Source organism: Phaenicophaeus curvirostris, chromosome 1, assembly GCF_032191515.1.
Source record: "Phaenicophaeus curvirostris isolate KB17595 chromosome 1, BPBGC_Pcur_1.0, whole genome shotgun sequence".
Lineage (NCBI taxonomy): Eukaryota > Metazoa > Chordata > Aves > Cuculiformes > Cuculidae > Phaenicophaeus > Phaenicophaeus curvirostris.
The window spans coordinates 87,622,408-87,641,898 of record NC_091392.1 but is presented as its reverse complement, the minus strand read 5'-3'; the positions used below and the strand labels follow the sequence as shown (position 1 = coordinate 87,641,898).

Genomic DNA, 19,491 nt, shown 5'->3' with positions numbered 1-19,491 from the left:
GGGAAAGATAGACACCTCTGTTTTAGGGAGATGAAGGAGATAAACGAGTACTCTCTCTCTAGTGATGCTGTCCTCTTGCAGCGCATGCTTTGAAGTCTGCCTAGCTGTAAATACACTGGAAGGCCAGCAGGCAGCAAACGCAAAATACGTCAGCATATTAATACTGCATAATAATAGGAAAAATTCACCCTGCATTGTTTCTTTTTCAGCCTTTTGATGGTGTTGCCTTGCTTGCCAGCTCCCAAGACATGCTCTTTCAGAGGAGATAGCTCTCTGTGCCCTGCTTCCCACACTTTGCTGCAGATTTAAATACGCAGGCATTGCTGCTAGGTGAGTGCCATTTGAATTGACAAACTGGGATTTCTGCTGCATGCTTCACACTTAATGTAGCCCTGCCTAGGCTTTGAAGGCTACGGCTTGTTGCCTTAGGGTCTGAAACTAACAAAGCTGAGCAGAACAAGCCCAGGGCTCCCATCGGATTGCTCGATCAAAGACAATATTAAAAAGTACTGTTTTCATAACTACTATTCTGGGGCACTCAGATAGCAAGACAAAGGAGATGAAGTTAATTTCTGTTATCATAGCTCAATGCAGCTGCAAAGGCCCTGGGAGAAGCCATCTTCTCTTGATGGTTTATGCAGCCCATGCCTTTGCAGAAGCTCCCATTAAGCAAACAAGGTTTCAAAAGCTTGTCAGATGCACTTTCAGAGTCCAAGGACAGCCAGACTAGGAAAGTCCTGCCCTTGGTGCAGAAGCATTTGTGGCAGATAAACTGCAGACAGAATGGGTCCTCCAGTTTCTGTCCTGCCACCTACCTAGCTCTTCACCTTAGGCAAATATCTTAGCCTTGGTTTTTACATGGTCAACTGGGATTAACAAGGCCTAGCCCATTTTTGTTAAGGTGCTGACAGATGAACATAGTGTGTACCATGTTTTTTTATATACCCTTAGATGTGACTGGTGACTGAGGTCCTTGAGCAGTACTGCACGAGAAAGTGGAAGCTATTCCCTCCTGAGAAACACTGCTTTGAGTATTTAATATGCCCCTCTTATAAACCATCATGGTCATGGCCAGCAGATCACCATAAAAATGGATGCTTACCTGCAGCAGTGTTGTCCTAGCACTGCCATAAGTACCTTTTTTCCTCCTTACTGTTCATCCATAGTTGAGCATAGAGATAATTCACGGAAAAGCAAGAATGTGGTACAGCATGCTTACACTCTCACCTCAGTTTAAGTAAGAGGACTGTGTGACCATGAAAAACTTCAAAATGAGATTACTAAAATGGAGGAAGGAGCTGCAGAGTTCTGTTTAAAGACTCCCTTTTCACGCCACAAGTTGTTTCTCTAAGGTCAGTCTGATAAAGGCAAAAAACAGTGTATAACAATTTGAAGATGGGGCATAGAAAGAGTACACTGCTTGAGACGAGTAGGGTACTCCCGGAACTTGACTGCATCAATGCACAGAACATTCCATATTTTCATCCTGTTAAACTAGGAGCTCACCTCAGAAATTTAACATTTAGCAAGACATCGCCAGCAGCCTGACACTACTCCTGTACAGGAAGCACTCTGTGCTAACTTCCATCCTGGTTTTCACAAACTTATTTAATTCAAACTTGCTCTGCCCTGTACCCTCAAGATTCCCAATTAGCTAAGAAGTCATTAAAATACAGAAAACGTTTGTTGGAAAATTTCGAAATAGATCCACCATCAATGTCCACAAAACAACAAAGATGCAATCAAGCTCACAGGAAAGGGATACATTACATTATGTCTGGCTATATGCTGATATTTTGCATATCTTCCTGATGTCAGAATTTTACTAATAAGGGACCAGTACAGATCTCTAATAACTTCAGAGGAACAGGTTTCCATTCTAGTTGGTGAAAGCATAAAAAGAAAGAGCTGTTCCCAATCCAGAAGAGATGTAGCCAGTCCTCAGTTTTAAAGCAAACCTTATAGATGTAAATTCCTGCATTATTTAAGCTTATTGAACATCTAACACCAGGAAATGTGCAATTCATGAAATTTTCAGTGAAGATGTACGAATGAGACTTTCTGGTACATTTTCAAAACGTGAAATTATCAGTTTTATGAAGTGTCAAATTTGGCTGTATATGGTAGAGTTAATTGAAAGCGTAGTTCTAGGTTAAAAAGAGTCCCTGTGAAAGTGGCAATGTGTGTTTTATTGACTCTTAATAATTTCTGACTCAAAGGTGCCCAAGATATACATGAAAAAATGTTTCTTCTTACTGCCAGCCTGCACTGCAAAGACACTATTGAATTTGAGAATTCAGTTAGATGCTTTGCTTCTTGCACTCACATCACCAGTCCTACAGTTTCAAATAACGTGCCTAGCTACCCAGATGTAACACATAAGCCCCAGATCAGATCCCATAAGAAATTTGCTATCATCATCAGGAGGACTGAAGATCCTCCATTCAGAGTATCCTTGACAAAAGGAACAAACCAGGCAGGAACAAGCTGCGTTTCACAGGGGCAGCAGAAAGTGGAAAGATAAAGGTATCCTCACTCAGGAAGGCATGACTGCCTTTGATCAAAAGACACGTATACTACAATTCATTCCACTTTTTCTTCCCCTCACAGAAATGTACTGGGTGAGAATTTTCTTAGCCTGAAGTTGTAAGAGGGACTGCAGAAGACAACTAAATCAAATGACCCATCTTTAACCTTCTAGAGAGAGACAGTGTAAATCTAGCCTGAAGCCTCTGCTCCTGAAATTGGGTTAGGGACTCCACATTGGGTTGACTTAAAACAGACAAATAGTCCTTACAGCTATCTTTTTTCTTCCTCGTTTTTCATTAAAGCACACACAGCCCCCCCACCCCAAAAGTAAAAAATCTTCAAGAGGTGTTAAGCAACAGTCTGTCCCACAACAACAAATAAATTTAGAGACCAGAATGTTACGCTGTACCTTCTGGGTATGACCTTGGTGCAGGAGGCAGGTATCATAAAAGTTGTTGGGTTACACAGCTTTGCTACAAACACATCTTTGGTCCCTTGTTTCGGTCATAAAGCTGCAGCAGCAGTAAACAGATAAACTGGGACATTTGATTAATTTTAATGCAGGAGTATGAAAGAAAACACCAAGGCCCCCCACCTACTTGCAGCTCCAGTGAGCCAGCACCAGGAGCAAAAAAGAATTTGCCATATTGACTGGAGGCTGCAGGGCAGACACCAACTGCACATTTTACAAATGCAACAGAGCTGCCCACCTCTGAATACACCAAAGGCAATACAAAGGCTTTGGTCAGCAACTTAGAGCTCTGTTATATGGCCACAGCACCATCCCACCATACTGCCTGCTGAAATACCTGAAAGGACCATATCCTGATGCTGCTTCCTCTGCTCACAGAGCCAATAAGCACTTCCCAGTCACCCGCAGCGACAAGTCGGGGTTCCCGCATGGTCTGCCCTCCAGGGCAGCAAGTCAAAGCAGAGACATGAAGCTTGTGTGTCTTAGCCAGTGTGAGTCTTTATTCCTGGAAGGTGCAGTCCTTTTTGGTCACTACTTATCTAGCAATTAATGCAAGTCCCACACTGAATGTTGGAAGTCACCTAGCTCTAGCTCTAGCTCCAATATATGTGGTGACTAAAAATGTGACTTGGGAGACAAAAATAAATTAAAAAAAAAAGTAAAAAGAGACCTCTCCAAAGCAGATTAGAGCCCAGGGTACAACGTGCTTTCCAAACAGAGCAATAGCCAGATTCTAGATCCTACCCTATTTTGGAGGAAGTCTTGTATAGCACTAGCTTAGAATCAGTCTCAAATTTTCAGGAAGGCCATCCTCACCATGAGAAATCCTTCCTCTTATCAGTTTTCATTAAACATCCACATTTCCCCAAGAAGCTCTGGTTTAGTGTATTTGCCTGATCATTTTTGTAGCACCAACAAAAGTAATAATTAAATAGTATCAATCTACTTTTTAAAATTTTGTTCAAATGTGAGTAAAAGTAAACGAAGAAAAATATTTAAATTCTGGTTTAAGAAGAGTCTCCCTTCCTATGAAGATTGCCATTAAATAGTGTTGTTATATATCCAGAACAGTAATTTTAGAGAATGGATGCCTAGGTTATTTTAGATTTTGGCTTTGAAATGCTTAGGTTTTTCTTCAAGAATTCAGCATGTTGCAACACATCCACAAGCTTGCCATCAACCGCCCTCTTCTTTATAGCATTCTGGTTATCTCTTTTCCTTTCAGAGTTATACTTCATGCAAGCCACAAAGCAACCCCACAGCTCTATCCTGTACAACCAGTTTCAGGAATCTGATTCAAGGCCTCCTGCTGCTATGCCTTTGCACCAATATCTAAAGGAGGTGGCCTCATCGTGCTCTGACTCAACAGCTGGGTGCAAAGCGACAAATGTTCTGCCAGGGTTAGAATGAGATTAGCAAAATCCCACAGAACAATGATTAAAAGGTGCCGTAACGAATCCATTTGCTGCATGCAACAAACACAATTACCAGACAAATTATATTTCTCTCTCCCCCCACTCTTCTCTCTGCAGTGAGCCAGGACTGAGAACCCTCATCCTTCAGGCTCCAAACATAGTCCAGCATTTTAAGCAATACTGCCCTTGATTAGTGGTAGCTCTTTTATCTCCCTCCATGAGTTATGCCACTAGAGGGCACACAGATTGCCTAAATAATACCTAGAAAACAGCAAGTCTGTTGATCTTTTTGCCTGTATTTCAGGTTCTTAATGAGCACACATCCTACCATTCAACAGCAACTCACCTGCCAAAGCAGATTCCCAACTTTGGAGTCTCCAGTCTTCTCCCTTTCTTCATCCTTTACAGAACTTCATACATCTCCCAGATCTCCCATTGTGGCACAAATGCAACCACTTACCTCTAACTAAAGCAAAGGTGTTGGGTTTTGGTTTTTTTTAATTCTTTCTAGGCCTTACATATTTCTTAAAATGGAGTTCATAACAAGAAAAATTAGGAAGTTCACTGGGGGCAACCCAAGTCTACAATGTTACTTGTCTTTGGTTCAGAGCCAGAACCCAATTGCACTTCCATTGCTACTGAACATCACACTCTGCTAGAGAGCATGGAGTAAAGATGTTGTTACAATAGCTACCTTCCATGCAGCAAGGCTAGAAGTAAGTCCAACATAAGAAGCACCAATTTCCAACCAGTCAGCTGTCTCTACACTTTGTTCCTTGGCATGGCTGGACTGCTGAGATTGTTGAACTGCCCCTGCACAGACTAGGAATGATCCAGCAACACTTACAAGTCTGGAACGTATGCAATGCAAAATAGTGCTCCTTGCTTCCTGCCCAGGAAACAGACTGCAATTTGCAATCTGAGCTCATAAACTATGATGAACTCTCTCTGGGTCTGCATTCATGGCACAAATAATCTTCAGTCTAGATAATCTCCATTATGTATCCTGGCTCTTCTACTCAAGCCACAATACCTTTTACCTCTGGAAATCCACGGTGCCAGCCAGCACAGCAACCACCACAAAACTTGCTGTCAATTCAGTCTGTTCTTTTCTCAAAAAAGTGTTAAAATGAGGAGTCAACACCACATATTTAGCTTTCACTATTCAATTCCTGTTGTAAGTGAAGAGCAGCAAACCAGCTGGCTGATTCCCACCTGATATCAATCAGATTGGTCATATACTTGTTCTGCTTCTGCCTTCCCCATCAGCCCACCTCCCTCCAGTTCACAGATGGCCCTGGAAGGGCTCAGCTCTTGTAAGACAGCAGGAATTCCTCAAGATCAGCCACATCAGCCTCTCACTCTGGAGGGACTAGTCCATTGTTTGGTTACCATTTTGAAAATGTGTGAGATAAGGAAAGCAGAGAGTCAACCTGTCAAAGGCTAGCTCAGCTTATAGGACAAAGTTATAGATATAGGGATTTCATTTTATGGGGTGTCCAGCAGTCTGGTTTTGCCCACCTATCACACAAATCTGAATGAACACCCCACTAAAGAGGGGAAAAATCTGAGTTATGAAGTTGATAACCAGAATTTCATTTGCTAACATAGCAGAAGACTTCCTCATGAGCCTGTTTTGCACCAGTATCTGCATCACAGCAGAAATAATACAAGGCAAGAAAGAAAAATGCTGTAAAGAATATGGTTCTTTGTCAGTCTGGAAGTATTAGCTGTGATTCAGAAATTAATGACAGCATAAAAATCTATTAAGGCATCTAGACTGTATCTCAAGGGACCTTTTCAAGCTTGTAGTGCATGGATTATTCTCCAGGGCTGTGCCCAGCCAAACTTCAGATATCCCAAATGACAGCAATTCTGCCACAATTTTTAACAAAGCTATTTCACCACCTAATCTCTTTCTTCCATTAAGTATTTTTCTCTCCTGCCAATTTTTTTCTTTTCCCTCCTCCAAATTTTCTACCATGAGAGGTACTTCTAGCTCTCAGTCCATACTAGACAATTCTTCATGCCTTCCTAGTATGCCTAGATCATTAGCATAGCTCCTCTTTAGTCATTTAGCCAAAACAGCTATATATTTAGCTCTCACAAGCATTCCTCATAAGTCAGTCCCTCCAGCCCCTTAATCATTCTCCTTACAATCCCCTGAATTCCCTCTAATTTTGTTTACATCTTTCTGGAATTGAAGTGCCCGGAACCAAGCGCTGTAAACAATAACAGCTCGTTATCTGGCTAGACTGTAATTCCGGTGATCACAGCATAGGCCCTACACACGTTATGCACACACAGACACATACACACGTTCATCTTCTGGTTCAGGCACTGCACTATTGCAGGATGCAAGTCCCGCAGGACAGACATTCCCTCCTCCCCAGTGAGATAATCTGGGCCTCTTTCAAGGAAATTAATTCCAAACAAAAGTGAGGGCAGATCTTCTGTGGACCATCTACAACTCTTGTGTAAATGACCAGTGTTTAAATCCACGGTTTTCTCCAGTTTTACAATTCCCAGTCTGTCCAGAGATAGTCACAAGCCAAGTAGAATAAATGTTCCCATCATCCAGCTCAAATGCAATTCACAGCTTAAGGCCCTTCCACATGATGCACACTCCACACGTTCCAGTCACATCAAAAAGGGGCTGCTCTTACTTTTGAGCTACTGAGGCAAGCCTGGCAATGGTGGTTTCATCAAGTATTTTTCCTCAAGGAAACTACATTTAACCCTTGATCAAGAGGACCAGAACTACCACACTCTTCGCTGGCTATATTGAAAACCCTTTCCCAAAGAGGCATTCATAGGAGAAGGTCAAACCTAACATCCCAGCAAAATAAACAGGATAATATATGCCTGAGGATGCTCTTTCAGCTATCTGCAGACACAATAGAGACACCAGCAACCAGCAGCACTCAGATTACATTTTCAAATTTTTTGTCACAACTATGAAGACCATAGTTTTCAGAACTTTTTTTGTTTTAGACGATAGTTGAGATTTTGATGTTATCTTATGACAGAAGATAACACATCACAGAAAAGCCTTTAAGCACTTGTGCCTCTGTCTGTTCTTGAAACTCAAGTTGGAACTTTTCCAACAGAACACCTTTTTCCCTTATTAAAAAAATGTCAACAGAGCGAGGCAGAAACTTTCTGCAAAACTTCCCAGTTTGCTTCAATAAAGGTGTGGTCAACTTCAGGCAGAGTTCAGTATGAAACCTGTTAAGGTTCCTGCCTGCTCTGAGGACATTTGTGGGATAGTCAAGGCACCGAGTAAACACGGCAGCTACACAAGAAGGATTCTTCTAGATCAAGGTCCTCCCTAAGCCTCCCTCTGTAAAAAGAGGTCTGCATGAACCTCAGTGCTGCTGCTCTAAGAATCCCTACTATCATAGAATCATAGAATCACCAGGTTGGAAAAGACCCATTGGATCATTGAGTCCAACCATTCCTATCAAATACTAAACCATTACCCCTCAGCACCTACTATGTGGCAAAGAAAGCAGGGCCTTGATGTATCCTGCCTCCTCAGCACCTTCCACATCATCATTCCTCCTCCTCAGCCGCCCAAGCGACACTTCAGCACCAAGGACAGCCTGGGCTTTCCTGTTTCACTTTTTGTTGTTGTTTGGGTTGTTTTGGGCAGCAGGAAGCAATAAAGATCAGAAATTCTTCAGGCTGGCCAGGGGTTGAGCAGAGCCTATGAGCAGTGGTCTTGTGAGATCCCTCCAAGCCTGAGGAAAATAATGCTGCTACAAAGCTGTACATCAGAACAGAAAGAGCAAGGCCAGCCAGTACAGCCTTTTCTCCCTTTCCTCTATATAGGCACACAGCAGACCAGAAGAGAAGGAAGACTCTGCACTGCTGACCTTAGCTCTAGGTCCCTCTGGGGCAATGCCACAGCTCATCTACCTCATACTGTAGCCTGACTTTATTTTTTTTATTAGCAGCCAAATTTGTTGCAGCTCTGTAGCTGCTGGTTAGTACACAAACCTGTCACCGGTAGGCACTTAGGATACATAGAAATGGAGGAGATGTTCTGTACCCTCATTCTCTACCTTCCTTCTCTTATCAGGCTTAGACTACAGGCAGCTTTTACACCACTTTAGCCAGTATGATTAAATTTATTTTTTTTAATCACTGAGAAATTACCATTCATAAAAGCATTAACACTGATACAGCACAAAGACCATTCCAGATAAATAGCTTCATTCCCTCTAAAGAAGATCTAGAAGATGTGCAGGACATCCCACAGTGGCAAGTCTGCAGTCAAGTCTATCCTGCATTTACTCAGCTACCTAAACTCTAGGCTTGACAAGACACAGCTATGCTGGACAAAATCCTTGCTGTTGAGGTAATTAAATCAGCAAGGCAGCCAATGCACAGACTTGCTGGTTCACTGGATCAGGTTGCATGCAGCTCAGAAGTCCTTTGCTCATACAGTACAAAACAGCATAGCTATGTAATAAAGGTTGGCCCAGTCAGGTTATACTATTTTTTAATACATTGGCCTAATTAAAACAATGCAGCTTGTGTGTGTAAGAAAGCCTCCTTTAATCCTCTTCCTTCTATTCCCAGAAACTCTCCCATGAAAGTACAGGCGTCAAGCATGTCCTTTCAACTTTTGACATTGTATTTTATGCTCAGGTGATTGAAGCATGACCAAGTTGCCATCTTATGCTGAGGTTATCACAGAAAGACGAGGGGGGGACCCAAGCCACAGTAACAATTCTGTTTCACTGCAACAATCGCTTGCCATGTCAAGATAGGATGCAAATCTGCTATGAATAATGGTCACTCTAAAAGCATATATAGCTACACAGATACTCCTATCAGTACTCACGCTGTATTCACCTACTGAACTAACATTTCCTAACATCTCCCTTGCACAGAATACAACTCTGAACCAGATTTGTTAACATGGCACAAGCACCTTTACCACATTATTTATGCATTTTCTGTCTCGTATAGACATTCAAACACATGTGCACACATACATATATATCCACCATGGATCTTCTGTCTCGTACGTGCATCTTCCCAAAAGCTGAAGAGATATTCAGAGGCCTTTGGCCATATCTTCACACACAGATCATGTATACAGGCATCAATAAAACTAGATGTTGTGATATAAGTAGTGCCATTGTAGGCAAAGAGCAGATAATTATACAAGCAAATGTACCCACAATAACACAAGTTTAAACACATTTACACATCAAAAAAACCCCACGAATGTTCCTTGAAATAATTCCTTACTGCAGGCAAACCCTCACCTGCAAATCACACCTTTGTCAGGCTCTCAGGTACATATCCACATGGTCAGCTTCAACAATACCCACACAAGCGGAAGTCAAGTAAACACAGTGCTCTGGCTACAAGGCTCATGGTCAGAAAGTCCCTTACTCTCACTCTTGATGAAACTTTGAGTCAACTACTGAAGGCCAAGCCCAGTCAGGCTCCAAGCAAGCGCAGCAGCCAGAGGGCATGCAGAAGAATATTAATAGTTATTGTCCTAGCAGGTTGTAAGGATTAATTGGTTCTAGTCTGCAACTCACCATCAATGTAAGTGCTAAAGGGCAGAGGGGAGGGAGCTGTGATTACACACTTACACTGCATACTCCTATCCCAGTGGCTGCATGCTGATATGCTATTGATTTCCTGGTTGGAAAGCTCCACAGCCTTTCATTTGTCTCCTTGCTTCCTCCCTCTCTCATCCTGCTGCTCATAGCCTGCCTGCCACACGTTGCCACTCCCAATAGCCATGAACACAACTAGAAAAAGGGGAGGGCCACCCTCTTAATGGGAGAGCTCTGCCAAATCTAAAAGCAAAGAAACCTGCATTCATGAGGTCACACAGAGGCAGATCCTAGGGAAGAGAGCAGATTTCAAGAACTACAATCTTCAGAGGAGGGTTTTTTAGATATTTTATATAGCCTAGGAACTGCAAAAGCCCAGAATGTAATCCCACAGCTCCTATTATACTCACCATTGCTTCAAGCCAAACCCTTTCCTCTGGGGCCTACTTTCTGATGCTATCTTTTGTAAAAACAAAGAATCCAGTCCCTTTAAAACCCACAACACACTAGCCTGCCTTAATTTGATATGTATACCCTTGCACTGTCCCAAAACCATCTCCTCCCAGAGATATTGGACTCCATGATAAAAGAGGTCTTCTCCGACCTAGTGATTCTATGATATGTGATTCTATACCATTCAGCAAAGTCCAATACCTCTACAGCTGAAAACCACTGTAAAATCCTGCTGTGTGCTTGTGGGAGACCACTAAACAGGTCTAGTGCAAAGGACCCTTTTCCCTCAGCATGTAGTCATGCAGAACTTTTTCCATGAACTTTAAGACAGCAGACATGGCCAGCAAGACACTTCACTGTGAGGCCCTGCAAGCCTTCGCCAGGGAAAATGCTCCTTTGGCTCAGAAAAATTAAAGCAGCAGCCACAGCAGTGCTATTCCTTCTACGCAGGTGAGTAGGGCAATGCTGTCCCACTGGCAGGCAACCTCACAAGGAAATACCTCAGCTTTCAGCATATCCAGTATCAGTCAAATCACCACAGTACAATGTCACAGCATAGAATCAAGCTTAGGTTTCTATTTACCTTCTCCACTCATCTCTGCAAGAATCATGAATTCCCAGGATTTCTTTTCCCTTTTTGTGCTACCTGTATGGATTGCTGCCCTTCCCCGACTCTAAGAGAGGTCTGTCTCTCACATGCTCACTCACATATGCCCTTATCTACTCCTTCTCAGGGTGGGAACAAGATGGTCTGTTCTGCGCTTGATATTTTTGATTTTATCCTAGATAAAATGACAGCAGGAAGAACACATCAGCTATCAAAGCCATTGCTCATTGAGTCTGAACAGATAATATAACTATGTCACACACTTCTTTAAGGAAAAGGGGATCCTGAAAATGCAAAGATTCATGCTTCCTAGAGGAACTGCAGACAGAAAAACCCTGCAGCCTCTGAGCAGCACCCTGCACACAAAGGCGACTACCTTTGGCAAAGCACATGCCCACATTTTCAAAGGCACACAGTGAAGATGTTCTCCACACTCTTGGGGATGCCTTTATCTGGTACCATTACAGATTTCACTCAGATTATTCTGTCCTTTAACAGCCTCTGTCAACCTCAGCTAATCCTCTTCTGCGAGAAAGTCCATCAGCTATTCAGATCTGTCCAGAAAAGGAAGCTTCCCTTGCATTCATCCTTAATCACCCTGCACCGCCCATTTTCACTTTACATCACAGAGACCAGTAAGCAGTGCAACAGCTCCTCATCACTCGCACTGCCTCACTGGCCTGCCCAGCCACCCTAGCCTCTCTAGGTAACTGTGCAAAGCACTCAACTGCTGCTGCAGGGGCTACATCATATTTGGACCCATGCATTAACAACACTGCTTTACACTATTCTTAGTTGAGGGAAGGAAACAACACCAACCAGCAAGGCAAGGGCCTTGTCATACCCAAAAGCTTCCAGGAGGCACTGCTGGCACACAGTAAGGATACAGACTTCTAAAGTATTGGCTCTGTCATCAGCCTAGGATAACAACAGCCATATACTTCACTTTGATTGGAAGGAGATCTATTGTTTGCAGGTGAAAAAGGAGATGGAAAGAGTACTCTTAAAGGACTTGTCTCCTTCTTAGACCACACTAGTGTATTCTTGGGTGCTCACAGGCTGAAAAGGAGCATCAACAAACATAGGGACTAGGCTATTTGTTACAAGACTAGTAAAACACTTGTGTGAGAAAAGATCTCCAAGACTAAAAGAAGCAGCAAATTTCTGCTTATCATAATGAAGGCCTCTGAGTACATAGCTAAGTGCTGAGATTTACAACAGCTAGGGGAAATGTGTCCTTACCGGTGTGGTAATTATTGACTCAAATGGTCTGCAATCACTGGGATAGGACTAAAAGAAACACTTGGGATATCTTTTTAATGCTCCCTCTTTGGAGATAAAAAGCTTTCTCCACCTCTTCTCTGTCTTAAGCCTACAAGAAGTGTTTTGTTTTAGGTATTGAACCTCTTCATCATTTAAAGGAATGCATAGCAGCTGAATGAGTTGTTTCAGTCCAGCCTGTGAGAGCTTTCCCTGCCTTATTTGACAGAGAGAGTTGAAAACAGATAGGAAGAAAAGTATGTTCAGGAGAGCAGGAAAGGTCTTTTTCAGTCAGCAATATCTAAACAGCATCCAGCTTCATCGAAATCACCCCACACTGTTGGCCATACACCACAATGTCACCATTCAGACATACATATATTCCTCCTCCTCCCCCTATTCTCCCCATCCATTACACATTATCAGCACAGAAACACTTGGGTACATGCTTCCATCCATAAAGGATGCACAAACCTCAGGCATTAACAAACACATTTTTCTCACCAGCATTGCCCAGTAACATTACGAAATACGAGACTTTACAGATGACATTTGTACTATGTACCAACCTAAAGCATCCAACTGATCTGCGTGCTTCTGTGATTTCTTTCATCAGACTCATTCGCCATTTGTGAACACCCTTGAGCAGCTCAAGAATACATCATAAATGAATGCTGTCAGTACTACGCAGACAAGTTCTGCAAGCTTTTTCCTAAAACATTTACTTCACTAAATTGACTCTGGAGGTATCTTAATTTTTTGTTTTTAAAAAAGCACAAAATCTCCTGCAATTAACCAACGAGGTGGAGTTGTAGGGGCCATTGCTTAAAACAAGCTGGGATTTTTTAGCAAATTGCTGATTTGAAACAGCTGTTATTTTTCAAGAGAAAGAGTTTGTTTAGGAGAATTTTCAATTTAAATCAATGCTGGAGAAAATGTATAATTTGTCAAGGCATTCATTTTTCAAATAAAATCCTTGAGGGAGGGAAATCAGACTACTTTTCATATCGACAGCTAAGTTAGAGTAACAGTAGGTAAAAGCAAAGATATTAACACCAAATTCTTCTAGATTATTCAAATGCAATTTTTGATAGACCCAAAAAAATATACTTCCCCTCCCCACACATCCATTTTTTTACTTGCAAGGGGAAAAATGGAAAAGAAAAATTCAGCCCTCGAGCCGGATTCCAGAATCTGATCTTTTAACAGAATCTATGATGTACACTATGCTAAGAGATTAATCCATTTGTGGGAAAAGCTGCAGTAAAGCACTAGAAAATCTCACCCACCAGCAGCATTGGGGTGTGTAGGTACTTCTATTCCTCCAGGCCAGAAGGTCAGTGTACCATGTAGGGGGAACAACTACCTGCCTTGGAGCTCCCCTGGCTCCAAATGAGGACCTGGTGTGCTGGAAGCACAGCAGCAAGGAAATGCAAGAATCCATAACAATAAAATTATGGAAAATTAGTGAAGAACAATAATAATCCTCTGTGCAGGACTCTTAGTCTCTAACCTGCCTGGGCTCAGAGGCTTTGGCAGCCCAGGAAGGTGGGGGACAGACAACTCATTGAATGTCCTCTAGCAGGGGAGGTGGAGGAGGTCTCCCACCAGGCTCAGCTGCATTTCCTCCTGTGCACCCCCATCGCCTGCTATTCAGCCTCGTCGGCTGTGCCAACATCACTTCACTTCGCCCCAACATTCTGTGGCTTTGGGAGAAGAGAAAAAGCTGAGGAACTGATTTTGCATTCACTGGTACACCCCCAAGTGGACAGCGAGGAGAAGGGGGAGAGAAGGCACAGAGAACTTTTTGGATAGCTTGCGGAGTAGAGGCTCAGTTGGCTGGCTCTGGAGGGGTGTGCTCAGAAAGTGCTTGGAAGCAGGTCACTGCCTGTCAGAGCTGCTACTGAGGTTTCCTAGGGTAAGAGCTCCAGAGTCATGCTCAGCAGGGTTACAGAACTGTTAAAGGCATGTTACCACAGCTTGCAGTGAATAAAGTGAATAACAATTAATTTTAAATAAGTGGTGTTGTTTGGGGTTGTTTGTTTTCTTTTTTGTTTGTCTGTTTAAAGGCACAATACTTTTCTAGCCCTTTTAAGTCCTTCAAATATTTTGAAGGACCTGCTTAAGATGTGCCCTGCTCCTCCCATCCAGTCCCATATTCCTGCTTCCCCATCCTCTCACTCTCCAGATGAGAGAAAGGGAATTACTGCTGGCTATGAAACTAGATCCAGCAGTGGACTGGGTCTGGTTTATATCATGTCTGAAGTTTGAAAGCAGTAGGAAAAGCAGCTCCAGGTTGCAAACCTTCCCTATCCCAAAACCCAGGGAGGATAACAGCGTTAACTCTGCTTTCTCAGAGAGTACTTGCTAAGACAGCCCTCAAAGGACCTCTCCTGATGCCTTCAAAATCAGAATAGATGTGGCTGATACAACCATGGCAGTAGTAACTCACTAGAACAGAACATAAAAGCCTGCAAATGCCTGTAACCAGGCATAAGCTATGGCTACTAAAAAGGAATAAACAAGCTCCTAGTTGTCCTAGCATTAGGATGCTCTGGTTGCAACTCAGTGAAGGTTTGTGGCTTGGAAAAATTGTGCAGAGCAAGCGCCATTGACTACAGACTAGGAAATATGCATCAGAAGGAGAGGCAACGTTCAGAGTCGATGTGACTTGCCAGTGTCCATCTTTCTTGACAGGTCTGTGCCTACTCCTCCAAAGCAGAGGGAAGTTCACATCAAGCTACCTAATTTCATCAATGACATTAGCTACTTATGTTACACAAGTACTGGCTCTCCTCTCGCTCCACGTACATCCTGTGTGCTGGAAAAAATAAATCATCCTCCTCTATCAGAAATAACCACTTCACAGCAAGGAATTCAGGCGGAAGATGCTGATGCTGGATTCACAATCCAGAGTTCAGAGAATGCAAGTTTGAATGAAAATACATGACAGTGAAAAGCATGTGTGTGCAAACCCAGAAACAGAAGAAGCGAGACTGTATGAAAAGAAGCACTCACTAAATGTGAGAAGGCAGCAAAAAAAAAACCAGGATTTGATAGTCAGTGCTTGTAACAGTGACAGGTAAGTGTGAGGCTGCAACAGAAAGCATGTGTGTGACAGGGAACATGCCTGTGTGGGAATTTGTTTAGTAGATGCAAAATAGACAAGAAAAGTACATGCAAGACTGGGTAAAAGTAGGGGCTACAGAGAAGTGAGGATGCTGTGACTGGGCATATCGGTGCATGGCACTCACGCATTAGTATACACAAGAGTGACAGAAAAGTGCTCTGTGCACGATGAAGACAGAGAAATACCCTCTAAGGGTGCATCTCCCTGAAACACAAGACTACGAGATACAGAGTAGGCCAGATAGAGTACATATATATTCTTTATTTACATACTGACCTGTGTGTGCATGTGTGCATGCAGGCTTACAAGGCTGGCACAGCAGGACAGGCAATGGATTTTTATATGCAAGCAACCACAAACACTAGTGTGCAGGATGGAGAGAGAGCACAAGAAAGGGCTTGAAGGAGGTGGCGGGAGAGGAAGGGAGAACGTGAGCCTGAGAGAGGCAGACTGGCACTCCAGGAATTGCATGTGCTAGAGAGCTAGAACTGTATGTGTCCAAGTAAGTTTATTCTTCTTCCCTGCTGCATTCGTGTGTGTGTGTGTGTGTGTCAAGGACCGCTGATGTGCATAAGTGAGTGTAGATCATGTACAAGCTGCAATTGGAGGGCTACAATTATATATACATGTGTGACATGTATTTATACATACAGCATGGGATGCATTAACCCTTAACTCCTGTTTACAGAAAGCATCTCAAAAACAGCTAGCACGCCTGTCATCACTTCAAACTAAATTCTGTACTCACACTTGGCTCTTAAAGCAAGAAACCCAGCTGGCAATTCTCCACTGAACAAAATCCCATACCCAACAAATTTATCTTTCTCCTGTCTTCCCTCCGTCACTTTCTTTTTTCTCCCTGGTGGAGGGGAAGGACACTCTTTTCACAGACAGACCAGAGGCATAGGGGTTCTTCTAACCTCCCCCTCTCCAGGCAAAGCCAAAATAAAAAAATACAACAGAAAAAAAAAATCCAAAAGAAACTTAACACTGATCTCCTTAGGAACGTGAAGAATCCAGGAGCATCAGTACTTGTGACCCAAAGTGCTGAGAAATGGTGGCTGTGGATGGAGGGGATACCCACCTTCACCCACCCTTCTTTTCCTTTACAAATCTTGTTGTGCCCCTGCCACCCCCTCACCCTCCCAATCTCTCTCTGCAAAAGCATAAATACAGCAGCAAAGTCAGTCACATGCAGTGCCCTCTAACCACAGCATTTACCAGCAGCGATCTCTCCTTGGCTTATTTCCTAGGGGGGGAGGCTAGGGGAGAAGGTTTGGAGGGGAAGTGAGGGGGAGAGGAAGCTCCAGCTTCCAGCTCCATGTTTCAGGCCATCCTCAGTCCATCAGCCTCAATTCAAAAAGAGGGGTTTGAGGAGGTTGCGAGAAAGAACTCATCACATACCTTGCAAGGAGAAGAGGGACAGGAAGAATCCCAGCACCCAGATACTGTGCAGCCAGTAGGTCCTCATGCTTCTCTCTCACTCGCTCCGCTTCCTCTGCCTTTTTCTCCGTCTCTTCGCTTCTCTATTTATTTTTTTTCCCCTTCTCTCCTCTCAAATAGAATGGGATTTGTGTTCCCCTTCAGTCCCCCCGGGGTCTGCTTTACCAGCTCTGACAATCCAGTCACTGCAAAAGCTGACCCACGGTGGTCAGATCCCCAAATAACCTCACACTCTCCCCTTCAAGTGCTGGAGAAAGTGGGGGCCAGGTTAGATGCTCGCTGTAGCCTGCGCTGGCTGTAAACACAGAGAATCTCTGTCTCTCTCCTGCAGCTCCAACTAAATGCGACTGTACTTAAACAAGCAATGCCTTATAGGACAGTACTCAGAGCAGAAAAGATCCCACCTCTGCCACCTAGTGTTGAAAGCCAGCTCATTTATTTCATTTTTATATGTTATGCTATAGAAATATGGTTCTCTCGTTCCTCTGCAAATGTATCTCTTGGATCGCAGGTCTATGAGCCACGCTGAGCTTGGAAGCCCCGAAAGCTCCAGCTGACATGGGGAGGTGGTTTAGCAAAGAAATATTCCTCATCACCACAACTAGAAACGCGGCAGGGCAGGTTTGATTTCTCAGCAGAGTTCTGCTTGACAAATTCTGAAGCAAGGGTCTCTGATGCTGGTGTCACTGCTGGGCAGCACACAAGGGCCAAAGAGAGATTCAGATACACTGATTGTAATTACGCATCTGCCAAGGCCTCTAGGAAAAATAGGATGTATCGGGCTGCATTAATCTTTGTGGGATCTCTCACATCTTTCAGGGGGACCAGAAGGAATCCTTCCGTGAGGGAAATCCAGCCTGCAAAGCCACTGTTTGCTCACAGAAGGCTTCTCCCATTATCCCTCTTCTTTCAAATACAGGTTCCCCTTCCACAGGCAGTAGAAACTATTTTCCCAAGGAGTAATTAACTCCTGTAGCTCTATTGCCCCCTAATATCATTACCTCTGGTGAAAGGAACAGCAGTAATAAACTGTTTCTTAACATTCACATAGAGCTTTTTAGTGACTCTCCAGCCATTTTACAAAAGAGTGTCCTTTTGCAGCTGGGGTTATGGAAGCAGTGCATCTGTGCAGCTTTTGAGAGGCTGGTCCCTGGGATGCAGTGTGGTGTGGCAGTCCAAGTAGGCTGCCAGTCAGCCCCATGGCCCCTCTTCAGGTCACGTTACCACCTTCACTGTAGCCACCATAGCGGTCCATGAGGATGTCATCACTAAAGGACACCAGTCTCCAATTTACACAGCACGGATGCAGGACACTAAAGTGGGCATGCGCATGTAGAGGAAAGATGCCTAGGATTCTTATCAATAATCATGCCTCTCCAAAAGTATTTCTCATTAGACTGCTGCAGAGCAAGCTGTTCTGTGAACAGAATGCACCAAGTCTGCCTCCCTGCGGGTTCTTGTCTGCTGTCTCCAAAATCCCCCCTCACTCTACTGTAATAAAAGCCAGATTCCATCACATCCCGTGTAGGATAAAGAAATGACATGCTGTGGCTAGCCAAGAAACACGTGCTTGCTTCCTAGTGGACCAAAATGCACACTGCAATGCAAGGCAAAATGCAGTCACCGTTTGGCCTGGTGGCTGCTACCAGGTACCAGCTGCATTATTCATGCTTTTTCTCCTATGAAGGGAGTGGAGCATTACCTAATCACTAGTTTTTAAGAGACAGACACTTGTGCCTGTTATTTTTCTGCCTTCCATCCTCCCTTAAATGTGGTTGAAATTGGTTGCACTGAAAAATTATTGGGAGGAAGAATATATGGACAGTTACACATGTACTGTCAGCAAGGCTTCATTTCCCAAGGAAATAAAACTAGATATATTCGAGTGCACTAAAGTCAACTGACTCCATTCACCTGGAGGAACGTGCTACTTTTTCATTGTTTCCCTTTAAATAGTTTTCATCCTTTGATACCAAGACAGTATGGTCTGAAAGAGAGCACAGGCAAAACTAAGCTTGCCACTCAAGATGTGTTTAGAGGTCAGCATGCAAAAAATCAAGTGGTGACAATCAATTTGTAGGCTTGGAGCAGGAAGCAGGTTTTGATTTTCTTGTTGCAGGAATCTTCACCACCTAGCGTGGGTTCAGGGATCAGCTAGGCCAGCACCTTAATACCACACTAGCTCTATACATCTCTGCCTCTTATGAGGCTATATGCTCGGCATTCCTCCTTTCATTCATCCTATACTTTCATCATCCATTACCTTAGCACCCAACATCTACTTCTGACATTATACAGAATTATATCTGTTCATACTCTTCCAAAAATCTTCTCCTCTGTCCCATACATGGTCGCTAAGCTCATCTCCTATCAGACATTTATCCCAACTACCCACAGTTGCATGCATAGCCTCACCTCTCACCTACCTTATACACAATCCTGCAGGGATTCACAGCCTTACCACTTCCATTAGATCATTACGTAACCATTCAAAGTCGACTTCACCTACAGCCTTCTGCTCACAACCCTATGCACAACCCCATAATCTACAGCTCTCAAACTTCACGGCCACTTCATATGTTGGATGTGAATATCCC

The 19,491-nt window shown here is 43.4% G+C and overlaps 1 protein-coding gene across 1 annotated transcript in view; it reads right to left on the bottom strand.

Annotated features, from left to right (window-relative positions):
* The window catches only part of LSAMP (limbic system associated membrane protein), a 1,019,327-nt gene extending 1,002,061 nt beyond the window's left edge, over positions 1–17,266 (bottom strand). Inside the window, exon 1 of the mRNA XM_069867324.1 lies at positions 16,856–17,266. Within this exon, the coding sequence (XP_069723425.1) occupies positions 16,856–16,922 (67 nt within the window). The 5' untranslated portion in view covers positions 16,923–17,266. The remainder of the gene's footprint in view (positions 1–16,855) is intronic.
* Between the last annotated feature and the right edge of the window lie 2,225 nt (positions 17,267–19,491).